The sequence below is a fragment of the Capra hircus genome, chromosome 2, assembly GCF_001704415.2.
Source record: "Capra hircus breed San Clemente chromosome 2, ASM170441v1, whole genome shotgun sequence".
NCBI classification, from domain to species: Eukaryota; Metazoa; Chordata; class Mammalia; order Artiodactyla; family Bovidae; genus Capra; species Capra hircus.
In genome coordinates, this window is record NC_030809.1 from 131,905,067 (window position 1) to 131,925,447 (window position 20,381).

Below are 20,381 nucleotides of genomic sequence, written 5' to 3' on the forward strand. Positions count from 1 at the left end.
AACATGCAGGCTGAATAAATACGATCTGGTTGGCTATCTCTAAATAATGACTATTCAAAAATAACTACTACTACTATCTACTATTCAAAAAAAAAAAAAGACGAGACAAAGAACAATTTTTACCCATTATGATTTATTCTCTACAATACTTTGTTAAAGAGTTCAATGATTTGCACTCAGAAGTTATATAGCCAAGAGGCAACCAAGTGTAATACAAAGAATTGGTCTAAAGTCTTTGCACTGAAGGCCATACAAAGTCTCTTGCTTCAGGGAAATAAGAATGAAAATAAACAAAAAGAACAAATAGCTCCCTAGGTTCCAGAATCTCAATAGAAAATAACATCAACAGTTAGTGAAATTGTAGGTGTTAACATACCATGGAAAACAGATCTTGTGCAAATATTAAAATTAACACCCAGGACTTCTGTATAGATGATTTTTTTATTATAAACAATAAAATATATGTAATGTCTGAACTACAAACCTTTCGTGTTGAAATGGTCTTTAACATGAGTTGCTTTAATATTATGAAGCGAAAAAGTTTAAGAACCTCACAGTGGAAACAATCCAACACTGATAAACTCTAGTGATCAAAGACATTCTCTCTTAATGAAGAACAAGGACAATTCAAAATTACAGAATGTCCTAGCTGTGGGTATTATGAGACAAGCCAACTTTCCAGACCGAAAGGCACTCACAGCTAGGGATGAAACGAACTCCGAACCAAACCAGCCACAGTGGGCTGGTCCCTTAAAAACGGTGGTTACTGTTCAGCTCGAGCAGTCCAAGGACAAAGGAACCACTGAGCAGAACACATTCCTTCTCTTTAAACCTACCACTCACACACATACACTGGCCACCCTCATCACTGCTCTGGTCAAGCAACATGGAAGGCAGGTCAGTTCCAGTTCGGAGTTGTCATTTCCCTACGCAAAGCTGCCATATGGATGATCCAGACTTAGTATTTTTCCTGAGAGCCACCTGCCACACGTCTTCATAAGGTAACCATGACCGTTTATTTCCAGACCACTTTCTGACTAGGCTCCATTCAGGACAGACACTGAGTGCCATTCCTCACAGGGCCAAACAGCTTTCCTTGGTCGACTCCTGAGTCCTCTTACTAACGTCAGAGGAACCCGAGCATCTCCATGGCTGGACTCGGATGGGAGCATAAGGGAATGTGCGGGGAGTAAGGCTTCTTCACTCCAAAAACCACTGAGCCCACTTCAGTGTGGTTCTGGGCTTAAGCCCGATTCTTGTGCACTGATTTTTTTCCCCCATTTCCTGGGGTTTTAAATTTTCTGTTTTTTTCTTAAATGGCAGGTTTCCTACCCCACCCTCAATAAAATTAAAAAAAAAAAATACTATACACTGGGAAAGACAAAGAGGGCAACATTTCTACAAGAAACAATAGGCTTGAAAGAGCATGGCACTGTAAATGCTTGCATGACCAGTCTCACTGAGCGTGCTCAGGGGTGAAAGTTTAGCACCATTTTTTTTGCTTTTTTTAAACTTTAGAAATTAAACACAACTTTTAACATAGAAGACTTGAACAGTAATGAGTGTAGCCCTATGTACCAATACTGTTGTACAAATTGGAGGTGGGTGGTTTAGTCCAGAGCTGACCACCCTGACATCAATCCATGGCACCTAAAAGTAACCGTCGTCACATTTGTTTGTAACAAGACATTTATTATTCTCAGCAGCAGGAAATCATGAAACAACTCCTTCATCTTCAGAAGCCTGTTTTCATTAACACTGCGAGGGAAAGGTGGCACGATGTGGGAGTGTGCCCAGCAGCGAGATGGTGCTGGAGCCTGGCCCGCACACCTGGACATCAGCCCACACTTCCCTTGCACGTTCCACATCCTTAACAACAGCAGAGGATGGTGCCAAACACACTGCTCACCCTAACCCATCTCTTCAAGAAACAGGGCCTAGAAAAGCATGTGTCATTCCTTAGACTGGTGTCCCTGCTCCCCCCGCCCCCTGCTCCTGGCAGAAGAAAACTCAAAAGATCTTTTGACTTGAGTATCTGCCCATTTCGGGAAGCCACACCACTACCACATAAACATTAAAAATAAATTAAATCAAAACATTGTGTTCACTGGGTTGACACCCAATCCACTTTAGAGTTCTCTAAGCATATTGTTGGAAACCAGTGTATCACCTGTAGGGTCTTGTCTTCCAACTGGCCACCTCTTCCTGTGAATCATTTCAGCAGTGCCTCTGTGACAATGTTCTCAAAACATCTTCCAAATTCCCAACTTCTATGAACTGTGCCACCATATGAGCGAAGAATAGGCAAGAGGGAGAAACTTGCTGACAGCTATTTGGAATCAGCAAGAATGGGAAAGGGGACTTATGCCACATGAAGGTATCAATGACCTAAAATAAAATAAGCTATTTGGAACTCTGCCGCAGTGGGGTGAAGTTTTCCCAGCGTGTTAGGCAAGATAAAGATTCACCTTGTTTAATTACACAGCTTTGTTCTAAAGTCCCCATAAAGGACCTGAAACATTAACAGTTTTCCCACTTCTACAGGCAAACTAGAAAAAGGAACTCCTCTGCTTAAAGGTCTCTCAGGATGTTTGCCTGAAAAGAAAAACAGCTTGGAGACCCTGGATTCTCTCCTATGACGACGTATCCTTCTAAAACCCAACCCAAGTGCTTGTTGGAACGTCTCTGAGAACCTAGATCCAGCTATAGGCACTGCTACCAGTAGAGGAGTGAGGTAGCCAGGTGGTAAGGAAGAGGTCTCTCCCTTGACACTGCGTGCAGTGATGCCATCAGGACCTCCCGCAGGCATCCCAGTCCATCCTCAGCAGGCCAAACCACAGAGCTCGGTTCAATACCAGAAGACTCGATGCAGGAAGAGTGCCAGAAAAATCCAACTGAGAGTGGGATGAGAATTAGAACCTTCGAGGCTAACTGAGCAATGAGATCTGCAACGCCATCCAAAGGGCTTCTGATCTTGAGGTGGGTCTCTGTCCAGGAGCCACAGAGGACTCATGGTGCCCACGTTCGACCCTAACATGGCGTCCGCTTATGAAGCATGGAGGTTGTGATCAACTCTCGGTACGCAATAAACTGCAAGTTTAAAAAAAGGAATTTAAAACAACCTAAAAATGTTTCTTGTTGGTCTCCGTTGCCCAGACTGCCAGGGGAATACACCTACTTGATCTGGGGAGGCTGCAGGTGTGTGTGGGGTAAGCCTTCATGGACCATCAGTTCCAGCTTCCACTGTGTGTCCGACACACAGGCAGCCAATCAGCAGCGGCACCTGCACGCCAAAGTCTTCTGAGCCCACACGGAATTCTCACTAGGCATGGAGGAGCCCCAATCCAACGGAACCCCGTAGTGAGGAAAGGCTGAGATAAGGCTTGGGCCCTCAAGTTCTGTTTCATTCAACGTAAGCCCCCCCTCCCACCTCAGTCAGCTGGAGGCAGACTTGGCAACGGAAGCTAGCATCATAAAATGGTGCAGTAATAGAAGTAACTGGACCAGGAAGAGGAGGCATCTGCTCCAATGATGTCATAGCCATTGGTGGCCACGGGGGGGTGGGACTGGTCATGCAGCCGTGTGTCAGGAGTAATGATTGTAGAGGGGCGGGGCATGAAGAGTGCCATTCTGGAAACAATGCTGTCGGGAAGCTATATATTCTGCATAACTGATTGTCACCTTCTCACTTCGGTACCTGTGTAAGGAAACAGGAAAGGGTGTTAGGAACCCCAAACACTTCATTTTAAAATCACGCAGCAGAGTAAACCAAAAGCTTATTCCACATTTCCAAAGAATAAAATGGAAGACCAAGAGCAATCTTACTTACAGAAAATGAAAGACAGCACAAGAAAACGGTGTTGTTATTACAAATGAACAAGATGAAAAAGCACAGTCACAGTCCACCCCTGAGAATGTGTTTTCTGCACATCCCACCTTTAAACACTTCATATGCTTATCATTAGGCTGCTCTTAAGCAATCTGCTACTAGGGTCTGGATGAAGAATTTCACGGTCAAATTATATGGGTGGCAGACGGGAAGATGGCTGCACCAATGCCCAGTGTAAAATGCGTTATCTACTTCAGGTTAAAATGTGATAGATTTGACAGAAATGCAACTTCAACTTGCAGAAAAGCAACAAACAAGTTATTTATAACTAAAAGGGGCACAGATACCTAATTCTGGGTCAAATTCTGATGAAGCAGGTTAAAAGGTCCTGGGTCTCACTTCCCAGATGAATGTGCCGTATCATATACCACAGGGTCATCAGAACAGAATTCATAGCACTTTGGCCTTGCTCTAAAAAGAGCCATGAGTCAGGATGCAAAGCATGGGGTGTTACAAACCTATGGAGCCTACTACAGACCACAGGAGCTGGGTGTGACAATCCTTACCCAGAGCCATCTCTTTCCCTCTGTAATCACTCCTCCACTGCAAGGTGATTATTCCTGAATTTTGACAGGGAAATGGCTGTTCAAATAAATTATAATAATAATGATAATAATAATGCTTTGTATTTGAAGATTTTTCTTTTTTGGAATCCAAAGCATTTCAAAAACATGGGGTTATCTTCCAAATAGACCTGTGAGGTTACTACATGATTATTCAGCATTTTACAGATGAAGAGGCCAACAGAGGCCCACACAAACCCACAGAAGCTACACCTCTCAGGATTTCCAATTTCAATAGGGATGGGAAGAGAACTGACATCTACTGACCACCTACAATGCTGCCTGGCCCCAGACTAGAATTTCTGCACACATTACCTTACCACACCCTAGAACAACCCCAAGGCAGGCTTTCTTTCCTCTGCTCAGAGAGGCCCAAGTCACACAGCTGGAAGTGGTGGAGCTGGGATTTAGGGTCCAGTTCATGCAGATTTTACAATAGCCCCCCCCACAGACGTATTTGCTCCTAACAGGCAGAGGCGTTTCCTTGTTACTAGTCCATCACCACGCCACCTGACTGCATGTGGTGACTTCAGCTGACCCAGGGCTTCTGTTATTCTCCTGCGTTCAGCCTTCCCACTCAGCCTCCCAGCAAGTGGGTCTGGCAAAGACACCCACGATTGTTTAGCAGCTACTCTGCCCCAACTATGCCACCAGCGGAGCTGCGGACACGCCCAGGATGCTGGGGAGTCTCTGCTTCGCTGCCACTCCTTCCTCAGAGCTTCAACCTCACATACACTTCTTTGGTTTGGAGACATTAGCAGGGAACATTTTTCTCTTCCCCTGTCTATCAAAAGTATCTTCCATCTAACCCAAACTAAGTTAAAATGACAAGGAAAATGAGACAGTGGCTTACCTGGTGAGTTTGATGGTTTTTCTGAATTCACTGGTAATTGGAGCCTTAAAGCCACCTTTCCTGAGCAAGGAATCTATCGTCTGGATCTGATCCCAGTCTGAGGAGAAGACGGGCACACAGAGGTCAGTGTGCAGTGACACCAAACCAGGCAGGCAGTGCCCTAACACAGCGACAGGAGGGCAGCAGCCGGGCCCGCTGGGGGCAGGGCGGGCTGGGCGCGGCCCCCACGCCCCGGCAGTCCAAGGAGAGCCTGAGACGTGCGAGGATGCCCAGCACACACCGTCAGTGGCCTTCCCCTTCTGAGTCCACCCTGTCAGATATGATCGCAGGACAACCATCTGGGAGCAAATACGGCCCCTACTTGGCTGGCCTGGTGCTGTAACCAGGGCTGCTCTGGAGAGGGGAGAGCTCATATTCTGCAGCCTGCAGGCCTTCATGTGGCCTTGCTGCATTCTGATGATTTCTAGGAGTCGCTTTCTACTACAGAGATTTGACAGCAGGACCGAAGCTATTCCCTTAGGAAGGATGAGAAAGTTGTTTGCACATCTACTGCTGTGTTCTTCTAGAAATATTCTCACCATATACAACCAAATACATCAAATTGAAAACCAAACAGAATTCCATAAATCACTGCAGCAGGTGCCTTGATTTTAATTTTCCCAATCAGTTTTCAAATAGCAAAAGTGTTTGATTATTTACCTAAATTATCATCACACCTTACTAGGAAATATTCCTGGTCCATCTCCTTGGACAGAAAGGCCAGATTGATGACCTCAAAGAGGTGGCTAAAAGGCTTCCTCCTTTTTAAGCCATATCCCCACTGCTTTCCATGACGGGAACCAACAAGGCAATCCCTCTCCACATAATCAGTTCACTGGTATACTGAACTCAGTATTTTTCTCTATTTCAGTTTCATACCTAACTGCTAAGTCACTTTAGTCGTGTCCGACTCTGTGCGACCCCATAGACAGCAGCCCACCAGGCTCCACAGTCCCTGGGATTCTCCAGGCAAGAACACTGGAGTGGGCTGCCATTTCCTTCTCCAGTGCATGAAAGCCAAAAGTGAAAGTGAAGTCGCTCAGTCGTGCCTGACTCTTAGTGACCCCACGGACTGCAGCCCACCAGGCTCCTTCGTCCGTGGGATTTTCCAGGCAAGAGTACTGGAGTGGGGTGCCATTGCCTTCTCCGATCATACCTAACTACTAGATTTTTTTTTTTTTTTAAAGGACTAGTTCCAAGAAAGAAAGAAAACTGGGTTGTACGCTGCAGAATGCATAAGCACCATTATAAGGCATTCTCCTAAATGTTGTTTTAAAGAGAACACCTGCCCAACCCACTTCCCACCTTTAGTGTCCCACTATAGGAACAACTGAGTTCTTTTTTCCTACAATTACCACTGCAGTTTCGGGGCCAAGAAACACTACTACTCATTGAAAGTAAACAGATACCTGAGAAGTATTTACCCCTTTTCTTTCCCAGCTCTTTTGGGGAGTTTCTTATTCTGTAAGAATCTGATGGATATGGAGAGAAAGCAAGCCACTCATACGCAGTTGCACTGGACTGAAAGGCAGCACAGTCCACTCTCCTGCCCTCTACCTGACAACTGCGAAGGGTATCACTCCATTCGTCTAACTCACCTTGTTCCTTTGCAACCTCAGGTAAGTAAGTGGCTGTACGTTTGACGCCTTTTTCATTGATGAATTCAATTCGAATCCCATGGACCCCAACCTACAAAAACACACAACCAATAAATGCCATTTACTTACTCTAATGGAACTTCAATTATCCTCATGTAAATTGACACTGTCCTCTGACCAGCTTGACCCAGGGCTGAGAAAAGGGGAGCCTCATGCTTTTCACGACTGACTCTCTCTCAGGCATAGAAGCCAAAGAAACTGCTGCTTCAGGGAAAGGGAGAGTCTATGTACAGCCACCTCTCTGAGACTATGGAGGCTGCATAATCAATTCTCTCAATAATGCATCCAATAATCGTGAATATTCCACCTTTAATATTTAAGAACAGGCTACAGGATTTGATCAGGGCTCCTGACTTTTCACATGTGGCTCCAACATTTATTCAAGGGCTTACCAAGAAGAATCAGGAATGTTCTCCTTTATCCCATTATTTACTAGACAGGGGGAAAGGACACGGGAGAGAGTAGACTGGTAAGAAAGGGGTTTCTTTCTGCTCCTAATATCGAAGTATCTTTTCTGTCACCCAGGTTGCCTACAACTGCCTCTGACCTCAGCTCTCACATGCTTATACCCTTGCTCAATGAAGGAGATACATTACCACGTACTAACCCGAACCCAAATGCAACGAGAGATGCAGAGTTCCAAATGCGGCTGTTCTCACCTCCCAGTCCAGGTAATCACTGGCATCCTCAAAGTTAGTAAGGAGGGAGACAGAGCAGAAAAGTTTAGGCAGCTCCTCTCGGGTCAGGGGGGGAAATCGGCTGTCCTTAAGTGCACTGGAGGGGACAGAAAACATAAGTGAGGCTGCTCCGGAATCGGGAGCCAACATCATGAGCCTGAAAGTTTACGGCTCTTGAGCTCTGCAGAAAACATTCACTACCCATCAACACGAACATGCTAAAAACAACCCAATGCTACTGTCTGTCTATACTTGAACTGCTAAGTGACTCACCAGATTAAAGCCCCCACAGCTCCTGACTATCAAAAAGAAACACTCAAGCTTTACCACTCAGAAGAAACAGGCAGTTATTTTCAAATTTTGCAAATAATCTACCCATCTCACGTGTGGTGTCATTACCTGGTTAGCGTGTATTCCCTGAGTCCTGAATGAAGATTCATGGCTGAGAAGGTCCCAATGCAGCCACGAAGCCGCTTGTCCCGCCCTGTCTTCCATGTCACAAAGAGTGGACTGAAAGAGCAAGCACGCAGCAATCAGAGAAGAAAACCTTGGTTTTATCCCTGTCCGCCTGTTCTTCCCCAACACGACTGTTCTCTGATGTGGGCTGTCTGGATGGCTGCGGCCTCCGGGCGCCGTGCGGCCCCGAGGTGGAGATGGAGATGGAGAGGAAGCGGCCATGAGGCAGAGAGAGAGGCTCCTGCAGCCCCTGCTCTCAGCTCCGCTCCACTCCACATGGACGCACTGCCTCCTTCCTCCTCTCTCAGGACCCTTTCTTCTAGTTCTCCACATCTTCCTCCTCCCGTTTACCCTCTTTCTCTGTGTCTATGTCTCCCAGTTCCATCCTTCCTGAAGACATACTAGCCTGCACACCTTCTCCCCTCAACCCCATACTGCACCCATCATTATTTCCATCTCTTCTGTTTATAGAGTCCAGAAGAAAAAAGGCTCCCCGAGAAAGTTTATTCTGCGGACTTCCCTGGTGGTTATCAATACACCAGGCAGCGCAGGGGTTATGGGTTCAACCCTACATGCAACAAGCCTGCCTGTCACAACTACTGAGCCAGAGCACCACAACCAGAGTCTGTTCACCGCACAAAATACCTGGATGATGCAATGAAGATCCCATGCGCCTCAACTAAGACCCAACGCAGCCAAATAAATAAGTATTTTAAAAAGAAGGCTTATTCTGGGATTTTCCTAGTGTTCCAGTGGCTAAGAATCTGTGTTCCAATGCAGTAAAAATGAGTTTGATCCCTAACTGGGACTAAGATCCCACGTGCTGAGGGATAATTAAACCCTGAGTGTCACAACTAGAGAGAATCCCACGGGCTGCAACTAAGATCCAATGCAGTCAAAAATAAATAATTCATTTTTTTTTTAAATAGCTTATTTTCAGCAGAAGTTACCACTTTCTAGGCCAAAGTCATGCGGCATTAGGCTACATCAGATAGATAGTAATAGATATTCAGACACAGGTTACGGGGCTGCCTCCTCTTCCCAAAATTCTTCCATGTTCCTATGCCTTTACCTCTTAAGATTCTTGAGTTAACACTGCTAAAAAGCAACTTACATCTTTAAAGTTACCTTAGATCACTATTACAAGGCAAGATCTCCCACCTACCCATCTTTTCCTTTCAGTAAAACACCTGAACAGCACCAGCCAAAGTTAATGTTCCAAAACCTACTCAAAAACCCTTCCAGTTCCACTGTCCCCACACCATACAAAGCTGTGGTCACCACCTACTCTCCACAGTCTGTGTCCTGCTCCTGCAAGGGACACACCTGACTGCACTCAGATCAAGGCTCCGACTCTCCATCTACTTAGTCAGCGTTTCTCTGTCCACAGACGTCACGTGGGAATACTTCCCTAAAAAGCGAGCACACTGTCTCATTTCCTCTCCTCTGACACAATCACAGACTAACTTCCCCTCTATCTGCCCAGACAGCGTGAGGCACACCCTGCTTAGCTTTTGTGTGTGATCTGTCAACTCAAGTCTGCTGAGAGCAGGGACTATTTCTCCATGCCTGTCTATCCCCAACCCAACCCTCAGTACGGCTCCAACAGCTCTCAGCCAGTGACTCCTCTAAAAGCACCTCCTAAAGGATAAGAAAGCAGCGCTGCTCTTTAAGTTCACCCGAAGCTGCCTCCAGTTCTGAGAAAGAAGGCCTTAGCGTGCCTTTCTTCATCTGGCTTCACCCTTTACAAACACATAGTCCTTATTTAAGTCACTAACACCTCACGGGAACTTGGGACAGTCTTGAACTGAAAGCAACAAAACAAATTCTGACATTCTTGGTGGGGTACTGGCAGCCCCACGGGACTGACAGTTAAGTGATGGGACTCTTGAATGAGCTCCTCATCACCAGCCTGGCCCTCAGACACTGGTAGTTGGCTCGGATTTCAGCAATGCCTGGGTCCACAATGGTGTGGTGGTGTGACTTCTCCACATGAAGGTCTGAATGACCTACTCACTGTCATATGGAACCAAAAGACAGTCAAAATCAAAACCCTCCTGATTCCCAGAATGTAACTAAAGACAAGCCAACAACTCCTTCAAATGTGGCCTAGTATCCACTTTCGATATTCTGGATATTGTCTGGATATTTTTCATCATTCTTTTCCCATTAACCCTTGCCCAAACCATGTTAAAGCTTTTATAAGTAGACGACTCTTGCAGAAAGTGGGTGCCATGCCTTTCTCACTGTCCCCAGTGCGCGACTGCTTTACTCACTAGGGGTCATTGGTGAATCTGGGAAGTCGTGGCTGCGGGAAGCCGTAGAGGTGACAGTAGAGGACATCGAAGCAGTAGCAGCACATCTCTGCGGTCACCACCAGATTCTTGGTGGTGTTGGCAGTTCCATTGGGCCGGGGGAGAGGGCTCAGCGCTCCCGATGCAGGGTTCATTCGTGTGATGGGAGAGTTTCCAGGTCCCAGAGTTAAGTCCGACACATTCTCCCGACCACTGCTGCCATCCACATGCTGGTGGTTTTGAAGAGGTCCTGAACTAGAGCCGGGGACAGTTGTGGACTGGTTCCCGTGACTGTGCGTTCCACTTCCAGATAACTTAGGCTTCTTGACCCCACAACAACCTGCTGCCAGCTTGGGCTCAAGTGGAGGAACACAACGTCTTTTTCCCATCCTGATTCAGTGCTTGAGGTCTGGAATGCTGCAGAACCCTAATCCAAAAGAGAACATCCAAGCATTAATTCAATGGTTAGTTAGAAGAACACAAAAATCAAAGAGAAAGGGTCTACATGGAAGGGGTAGGAGTCATCGAGTTCTTTCTCACACAGGTCACATTGCTCACAAAGGGTGTCAGAACAGTGGGCTGGAAGAGCCTGCATTCCAGACCAGGGACACCCAACCGTTACCTGAGGGGAGGCTATTTTTCACTTTCCATAAAGGTTATGACTACCATGAATGGAGGCAGGCCAAAAACAGCTCCCTCTTGCCCAGGCCTCCTCGGGCAGAAAGAAGGGTAGAGTGGCAGCCAGTCTGCAGGCGAATGGGGTCTTTTCGAGACTGACTGAAAGACTGCACCTGACCTGACAGGCTCTTCATCAGGATGCTTTCTCTACATTTTTACAGGCTCCAAATTGAACCACTCTGTTTCTAAAGAGTCCCAGAGGAACTTGCATGTTTTCCTTGTTAACCACATCCTTTCTGCATTTTCCTCATCACCAACCTCAACTTAGCTACGTGACTTTAGCTCCAGACCTCTGTGAGGATGAAGAGCAGCCGCTGCTCTGGCGAGAGTGCGCTAACACAAGGCACCCGCGCGCCTTTCTGTCCTCACAGCGATCCTGCGGTCTTACTCATTTTCTTTAGTTCACCTCTGAACGCACTCCAATTTCTACACTTCTATACTTTCAAGACCCCATTCAAAAAAAAGCTACAACCAAGCAGAAACCTTTATTCACACAAATGACCCAAGCTTCAGTCCTTTTGTGAGGTAGCCATTTCTGCCCTGTCACAGCAAGGCAGAGATGCAAAGCCATCAGTCTGACAAAATGTGGCATCAGATGGGCCAGGAAACCAGAGTTCCAGCTGATAAAGGGGAGGAAGGAATCTTTTTCCATTAAATTCTTTTTCTTAAGAAGCCCAAGGTAAAGATATATAGCTGTAACATGACCAAGATCCTTTCTGTTATCTATGTCAATAATTGAGACTCATGAAAATAGATCCTAGTTATTTCAATGTTGATAATACCAAAGTTTATAAAATCCTGCTAACTTGAGAAAAATGTACTTTGTTTTTTCACATATCACTAAATGTTGGTTTTTTTCTTAAGGGCTTCCCTGATGGTTCAGACAGTAAAGCATCTGCCTGGAATGCGGGAGACAGGTTCGATCCCTGGGTTGGGAAGATCCCCTGGAGAAGGCAATGGCAACCCACTCCAGTACTCTTGCCTGGAAAATGCCATGGACTGAGGAGCCTGGTAGGCTACAGTCCATGGGGTCGCAAAGAGTCGGACACGACTTGGCGACTTCACTTTCACTTTTCACTTAGTTTTAGCCTCCAACTCAATATATATATACATAATTTTCATCTAAAATTTTCTCTGTAATTTGAACACGCAGCACACAATTGCCTTTTTAGGCACTATTCTACTGTATTGTATAGTATTTTGGTTGTAATGTGTACAATCTTTTAAATAAAATTAGATATGCACTTACCCATTTCCAATGCCATTATTTCTACAAACACAACTTGTCACTTTAGATTGAATGAGATACAAAAATTTCACAAATGGTGCTTTTGTTTCTGATATATCCTGATCCCTAACAAAACACACATTTTGTGTTTAGGACAATTCTTCGAAAGAAAGTTGTCTCTAGCAGAGGAGTAACAGTTTGAACATTTCAATGTCTAGCTTGCAACAGGCTTCTTTTTAAGAAAGCCTCATGCATGTGATACATTAAAACCGCCAATGAATAGACTGTTTCTGAGTGTGGATATCACTGTCTTCTTCAGACTGTTAAGAAAGGGAGCAGGAGGTCCTGGTTAAAAATGCTGCCTTCAGACTCAAATGGCCTGGGTTCAAATGTGATTCCTCCAGGATTAACCTCTCTATGCCTCAGTTTCTGCAAACTGGGAGTAACAATAGTGCTTGCTTCATGGGGCTGTTAGGAGACTTGAGCTTAATCTATGGGACGTGCTTCCATGCAGTTTCCGGCATAAAGTTAGCTGCTCTTATCATCTGGGCTCTCATCTGACTGCTCCCCCCAGAGGTGGAGACTCTGGGAAGGCTAGGACTTTGCTGCACACTCAAGGCTTAGAGCACAAAACAGATGCTCTTTAAACAGGATTTCACTTAATCCTCAGAACCACCCAGCAAGGATGATATTACCATCATTTTACAAAGGAGGACACTTAGGTTTAATAAGAAACTCTGCCACTCAGGATTTGGACCACAATCTATCTGCCAGACTACAAGGCTTGGGTCTTCCCACCGAGCCACAAACAACAACGAAGCCTGCCAATAATATCCACTGGATTCAGTCCCTTTGCTAAGGGTGTGATTAAAAAAAAAAAAAAATCAAGGGAATACTAAAAACTAGAAGAATAGCTTGCAAAATTTTGCCAACAAAAATGGAGCCGAGGGAAGCTCACTTCCCTGGTGGACCAGTGGTTAGAATCCACCTTCCAATTCAGGGGATACAGGTTCGACCCGTAGTTGGGGAACTAAGATTCCCGCGTGCCACAGAGCAACTAAGCTTGTGCACTGCAACTACTGAGCCTGCAGGCTCCAGAGCCCGTGCTCTGCAACAAGAGAAGCCCTCCCACACCACAACCAGAGAACCCCCTCGAGACGCAACGAAGACCCAGTGCAGCCAAAATAATTTTAAAAAAATGAACAAAAAAGGAGAAGCAGGGGAAAAAAATCAAAACCTAAGCCCAAAGCTCTGCCACCACCCTGACAATGACCAGTACCCCTGCCACAGTCGCCTGAGTCCACAAGGAATGTCACTGTCCCCTGAGCTCTTACTTGACTGTCCTCCTTGGCGTAACTGTAGGCAGAGGGTTCAGGGCATGTTTTCATCCAAGCAGAGGGACCTTCTCTTGAGAGCTAGATCTTTAACAGCACCAACAGGGCCCCGAGGCTCTGCCTCTAGAGTCCCGACGTTCAAAGAAGCAAAGAGAAGGGATGAAATAACAGTAAGTTAAAAAAAGAAATCCTTCCTCATTCTCCCTACACCATAGGCCGCTTGAAGAAGAGAGAAATGTCATGAGATAGTGGTAACTCAGGTGTTCCCTCAAAGGTGCGATCAGCTCTCTGATGGGTGAAACAGCCTGTAACAGAGCAGAGGGTTTCCAAACCATGCCAAGGCAGGTGAGGTCAAGCTTAGGAAGATTCTGCCTACGCCAGTGGCCCCCAATCTTTCTGGCCCAGGGACTGGTTCCAGGACAATCCAAGCACATTTACTGCGCACTTTATTTTTAATCTAATGCCACTGCTGATCTGACAGGAGGTAGTGGTCCGAGGCCTGTAGCTGGAGACCCCTGGCTTACCCATAATGCACAACCACCACTCCGTCGGGGGGCATACCGAGAGATTTCATTTAGCAATTCCCCCACACCATCCACAACTGTGATTTGTAATCAACAGAGCCAACCCAAACCTTGTGGATCCTCAGGACCAAGTTTTCTCTGGAGGCCACTGAACAAACAATTCAATCAATATTCTCAGTGACTAAAGGTAGAGTTAGAGACTTTCTGCATCAAAAGTATATTAGAAGGCATTTCTTTAACATTTATTCCATAAAACTTAAATCTATAGAAAACTTCAAACATAAAGTAAAAGAGTATAATGAACCCAATACTCAGCTTTAATAATTTTCAACAAAGGGCCAAACTTATTTCATCCACAGCCTACTTACTCCATCTCTCTCACCCTACTGAATTATTTAAGGTTTGTTTTTTAAACGGGCCAACATTTTACTTATCTGTCAGCGTAAAGCAGATATTAACTAAACAGTACAGACTGTGAAGGCGCTGGTAATGAGCACTTTTATTTACACAGCAGCCACTACCTATCAATTCCATCAGGTTTCCCTCTCGAGACGCTCCTAACCCAACTCCAGCAAAGTGGGCATCTCACCACAACTAAGTGTCCCAGACCCGGCTCCCAGGACTGTCCCACAATGACAAAAGACAAACTTGATTCTCCAATGGCTCTGTTTCTGAGGGCACAGTGTAAGATCCCTCAGATTAATTTCAATGCAACAGACTAACCTGCTGTGACCAACTGAAAATACCCCTCATGGCATACATATTCTACCTCTCTTAGAAAACTATGCCTTTGTTCTCAGCCTTCCCCCAACTTCATAAAAACCACCAGCAATGGTCATAGGAGTAACTGAATGGCTACTGTCAAGTTGGTTCATCTGAAGTAACTGGAATCAGGGAAAAACCTTTATAAACACATATACCACAAAGACCTGGACTAGGTTGGCTAAACTCAAGGCCATTTTAAGGGCCTATAATAGTGATGTCATTTTCCTACACTCCGTCTACTTTAGAACGAACAATGAGAACAAGCTAGTTAAAACTGGATTTCTACCAGATGGAGACAATACCCGTACTTCCACAAAGAGCTGGAGGAAATAACAGGAGTCACTGTTTTACCTCTTAAGGCCTCCTAACCTAGCAAGTGTCCAGTGAAATTGTTCTCAGTGCTGAAAGTCACCATGCCCTTCATCTGACACACAGTGCTCAAGGGATCCCGACCCTCACGAGGGTCCACAACAAAGGCACCTTTGCAGCCTGAGGGGAAGGTGAGCGGCGCACAAAGCCACCTGAATTCCAGCCAGCACTGAACTCCCCAGTACCTTTAGTCACAGAAGCTAGGCTGCATTTCTGGGTTTTTTCCCACAACAGTTAACCCAGTGTCCTGCATATGGTACACAAACCAACAATCTTATTTACAGATCTCCCAGCAACTTCATCTAAGTTAGCCTTTCTAATAAAACGAGTATTTATGGCACAGCCTGATCTTTACTCTGTTCCACCGCAAGGGGCTGACTGTTGAGTGTGTCAGAAACTGAAGGTGACCGACATGCAAGTATCTACTCATATCAACAACGTCAATTCTACTCGGCCCAAACCAAGGAGTGGTTTAATTCATAGCAAAATGGATAGCTAATGTGGACCATTCATTCTAAAAATCAGGTCAAATATCCCCTTCGCTAACTTCATTCTAAAAATCAGGTCAGACACCCCCTACACTAACTTCGTGGTTTGGTTTATGCCAGTAGCTGTTCTCTGCCAAATCACAGCAGTTGGTCAGTCCCAGGCTTGGCCTCAGGGGCTGCTTACCTGTAGGTTGCTCAAGGCTTTCCTTCCAAACGACGTGCCTAGTTCCTAAACTGCATGTGACAAGAGCTTTCCTACTTTTTTCAAATGATGGAGTACTTTAAGAGCACAATTTGTCGGGAAGGCAATTTACAATTTCAGAAGTTAATGGAAATGATGTGTGATAAATTGCTTATATTTATAAACAAGATGTGGAGACCAGTGCTGAGGGGAGGGTGTGACGGCATCCTGACAGACATGGCTGGCTGGGCAGGAGGGCCTTTTTGACTCACTGGGGGTCCCTTCCAAGGCTCCAAAGTCCACTGAAAACAACAAGCTGATGCCTTCCCAGAGCAGCTCCCATCCTCAGAGGACAGAGTCCAGGCTTTGGAGTCGTCATCTAGGCTCAAATCCCAAATCTGATTTAGCAGGTACAGGCTATGCAGACTCAGGCAGGCTGTCCGCCTCTGTGGATCTAGGCTCCTGCTACCACAGAGGGTTTATCTGTGAGCATTCTTTGAGTAAGACATGAAAAACATCTAGCTGATCTTTGGCACAGAACTACTATTTATTAAAGCGTCTGCTATTACCATTAATATGGGGTTATTATTCTAATGACCTTGATGTTTTTCCTCTTTGGAGACTCATACTTCTAATAAGTCATCCACTGATCTTTTCATTGTGAGATGCCAGGAAGTATAAGGAATATTAGGCTGACAACTGTGCACAGTTCTATTCTATAAAAGTCCTCTGTTAAGTTTGAAGCCATATAACAAAAAGAAACTAAATTTGCTAAATACACTACTATTACAGAAATCTTGATATATATTGAGTACTAACAGAACTACCGAGACAAAATAGTTAGATTTCCAATAACCAATAGTACTTTTCTAGATAAAAATATCTAGAAAGGCTAGGAGGTAGGAAAAAAAAATAGGTTCACCTTTGGAAGACAAGTTTCAAAACAGCTATTCAGGGGCATGACCTTTTAACAACAACAACAACAAAAAACAGACTTGGGAGGTAGGAAAAAGGCAAAAAAAAAAAAAAGGGGGGGCGGTCTCTGCATTTTCTTCTGTTATTATTAGTGTCCAGATGTCTATTCAAACCAATTTTATACAGAAGGGAACAGACTGCAGTTTCCTTTGTGACACAGAAGTGAAATGAAATTCAATTTAATAATTATTTGAGTAGTGAAATGGCACGTAAACTATATTCTGGCCTACTTAAGGAACTATTCCAAGAAATAGTCAGATGAAAGACCCACAAAATATTCTGGACATTATTTCAAATAATCATCTCTGTATTTCTGAAACCCGGTCACACACACACACACATCTGAAACATCTGCTGTGTAAAAGTTTTCCCTGCGAAAACCAGATCTCCCTATACAACTGCTTTTTAAATTTACAGATCTAGAAAGCACACAATACTACACACCTTCTTGTGAACTTAGCGTAAGGAAAAACATGAATATAAGAAATCAAATGTTTTGTTTCCTTTTTAGATCCCCTCCCTTAACTATGTGAGCTATGGCAGGATGCCAGATCTTTCTGGGCCTCAGTTCTTTCATTTATAAAATGAAAATATTTGTCCCCTGCCTTCCTCACAGAGAGACTGTGAGGCTCCAATAAGATATGAAGCATTCTGAAAAACTTTTTTACAAGTGTTTGCATACCATCAGAGGGGACCCAGCAGTAATAAAAAATTTCCCAGAACTCTGTTTACATGTAGAATTTTAGTTTTTACGAAAACAGTATCACCCTAGCAGATTTAGGGCAAAATGTTCCAAAATTCTCTGAAAATTATAACCATGTGGAAGACATCTGATAATTGACCTTGACAGAAACTGTATTAACCCGAGTTATGATCTTCGTCTTTAAAGAGTAATTTGGGAAGGGGCGGGAGGCAAACCTTTATGTAACCCAAGGGTAAGTATAATGCTATAAAACCATCTAAGTCACTCTAATAGGTTTATGGAAAATAAACTTGTTTTTTTTACCAATTAAAATTATTTTAGAAGCGAGCAAGTGGAAGTGGAAGGATTCATCACGTTTAGGATACTTGTGTAAGCAGAAAAACAGAAATGAACAAAGTAAACATACATTCTAGTCCAAGCACAGGCCTAAAGCCAAAAAAAAAGACAAAAAATAAAAGCAACACAATTCCATTCTAAGTACGTCCAAGGTAATACTCACTGAAAGCAGAAAGTTTGTATTGTCAGGGGAACAGCTATAACAGAGGAGGGGAGCTATTTTGTCTCTGAAATGAGTTTTCTTCCTTCTGATTCCATTCCTTCTTCCTGTACCTAAGATGGAAATGCAGGTGCAGTGAGTGAACAAAACCAAGGCAGTGAGGAGGTAAGAGATGGTTTCTGAAAGGAGTACAACAGAGTAATTTCTAGGAAGGGAAAAAAAAAAAAAAGGCTAAGGAACAGGTTTTCCTTAATTCAAAACATTTCAAAATCTAAATATAAGGTGGCAAGGGCAGCCCCCTGCATTAAATCACCTCATTCCTGACGTCAACACCAAGAAGGGAGGACAAGGAAGATTAAAGGTTTTATTGAACCTGAACATGAAACACACATTAAAACTTCCTCCACCACTAATTTAGATCAAAAGTTGCTCTCAGGCCAAGATACACCATCTCAAGGTTCTCTACTGCTTTCAAACTACAAACAAGATTCCCAAATCCTCTGCAAACAGGGTGCTGAAGGATTACTGGACAGCATGTCAGGGTCCCGAGGACAGGCCACCTTGTTATCCCAGGTGGAGATGATAACTGTTGGTAACAGTCAGTCATCATTACTCTTAGGCTGGCATAAATCTCTTCATAGTCTCTTCACCAACTCTCCCCACCCCTCCGTAGTAGATATGAGTTATTCCCAAAGATGTAAACAGGAGACTCCAGGCCCCACCCACTCTATCCAAGGAGAGGGCAGTGAAAGAGGATAGGCCCAGAGGGACAAGGGTGAGAGAGTGTGGCAAAGTGGAGTTCAGATCAGGACAGGGAACAGAGGAGGGCAAGTAATGAAGGGCAAAATCCACAGCCTGGGAAGGAGGGAGGAATAAAACCCACAGAGTATCAGGTGGAGAGATGATGGAAATAGGGGCTTTGGGTGGATAAGGAAGGACAGAATGAAAGTGGGGTTTAAAAAAAAAAACAGATTAATGAAAGGCGAGAGCGTGCGTGTTAAAGAGTTTAGCAAAGAAAGGGCGAGATACAGGGGGGGAAGGAGAGACCAGAGCGGGAGGGGCCAAGAAGGGCAGAGAGAAAGGTAAAAGGTAAGGAAAAGGTGATGGAAGGAAAGCGCGGGGCGCTAGGAGGAGTCGGGAGACCACCCAGCGACGGGTAGGGCAGCTGAGGCCGAGCCGCGGGGGTGGAATCCAGACGCCAAGCGGGGGAGGGGGCGGCGGGACGGGGGGGGGGGGCAGGGGCCGCCAGGCGGCGCCGGAGACCACCAAACTTTACACGACCCGAGACTGTTTCCAGGAGGGAGTGGAGAAAAGAGTGGGAGCCTCGCCCGGCCCCTCCTCGCGGCCCGGGGCAGGGGCGTCCGCCCACCCCCTCCCCGGCGCGTCTCCCGACCCGCCCGCCCCCCGGTGGGCACACGCGGCCCGCAGGCCCAGCCCGCCGCCTCCCTCCCCGGCCGCTCGGGAGCCCCTCCCCACGCTGCCCCGGGACCCTCGCCCCGAACCCGGGGGGCCCGCTCCCCGGCCCCTCCAGTCGCCGCGGAGTGAGGAGGCCCGGAGGGCTCGGGGGCAGAGCGAGAGAGGGCGGCCCGGCGGGGCGGGGGAAGAGGGCGCGGCGCGGACCGAGTTTCCCACCTTTCCTCCTGGCCCAGACGTAGCCGGGGCAGACGGGACCTCTCGCGCTCTGCCTCCTCCTCCTGCTTCATGGAGCCATGCGCCTGGGTGGGGGCTCCCGAGAGAAGCGGGCCGCGGGCGGGCCGGACGCGCGGCGCGGACGGGGCGGGGCCAAGAAGGCCGGCAGGGGGCGGGCGGAGGAGGAAGCTGCGGGGCGGCAGTGGCGGCAGGGAAGCACTGCTAGAGGTATTCCCCGGGCAGCTGGAGGACTGAGCCGAGTCGGGACCCGAGTCTTCCGGTATCCCAGCAGCCACCGGAGGCAGTGAGGTAATGGGGGAAGAATGTAGGGAGTCCTCCAGTGGACCACACGCCCTCTAGCGAGGCGCCAAAACCATAGAGATTAGGGGGCCGCCGGAGCACCGCCCCGCTACTGTCACGTGGCCTGACTCTGCGTACTTTATTGGCTGGTGCCGACTCTACGGGGTTGAATTTAGGAGACTGGTTCCTATTCTTGTGGCCGAATCTCAGGCAGTTGGAATAAAGAGGAGAGGACAGTAAGGCGCCAGAGGAGGTTTGCAGGCTGGTTCTTCCCAGGTCGTT

The 20,381-nt window shown here is 46.1% G+C and overlaps 1 protein-coding gene across 1 annotated transcript; it reads right to left on the reverse strand.

Annotated features, from left to right (window-relative positions):
• On the reverse strand, nucleotides 115-20,093 carry AMMECR1L (AMMECR1 like). Its single transcript, XM_018065881.1, has 8 exons — nucleotides 19,803-20,093; nucleotides 18,174-18,283; nucleotides 10,412-10,856; nucleotides 8,079-8,189; nucleotides 7,662-7,776; nucleotides 6,943-7,033; nucleotides 5,306-5,402; nucleotides 115-3,697 (listed from the first exon to the last, which is right to left on the reverse strand). The coding sequence occupies exons 3-8, from the start codon at nucleotides 10,816-10,818 to the stop codon at nucleotides 3,586-3,588; spliced, it is 933 nt and encodes a 310-aa protein (XP_017921370.1). The 5' UTR covers nucleotides 10,819-10,856; nucleotides 18,174-18,283; nucleotides 19,803-20,093; the 3' UTR covers nucleotides 115-3,585.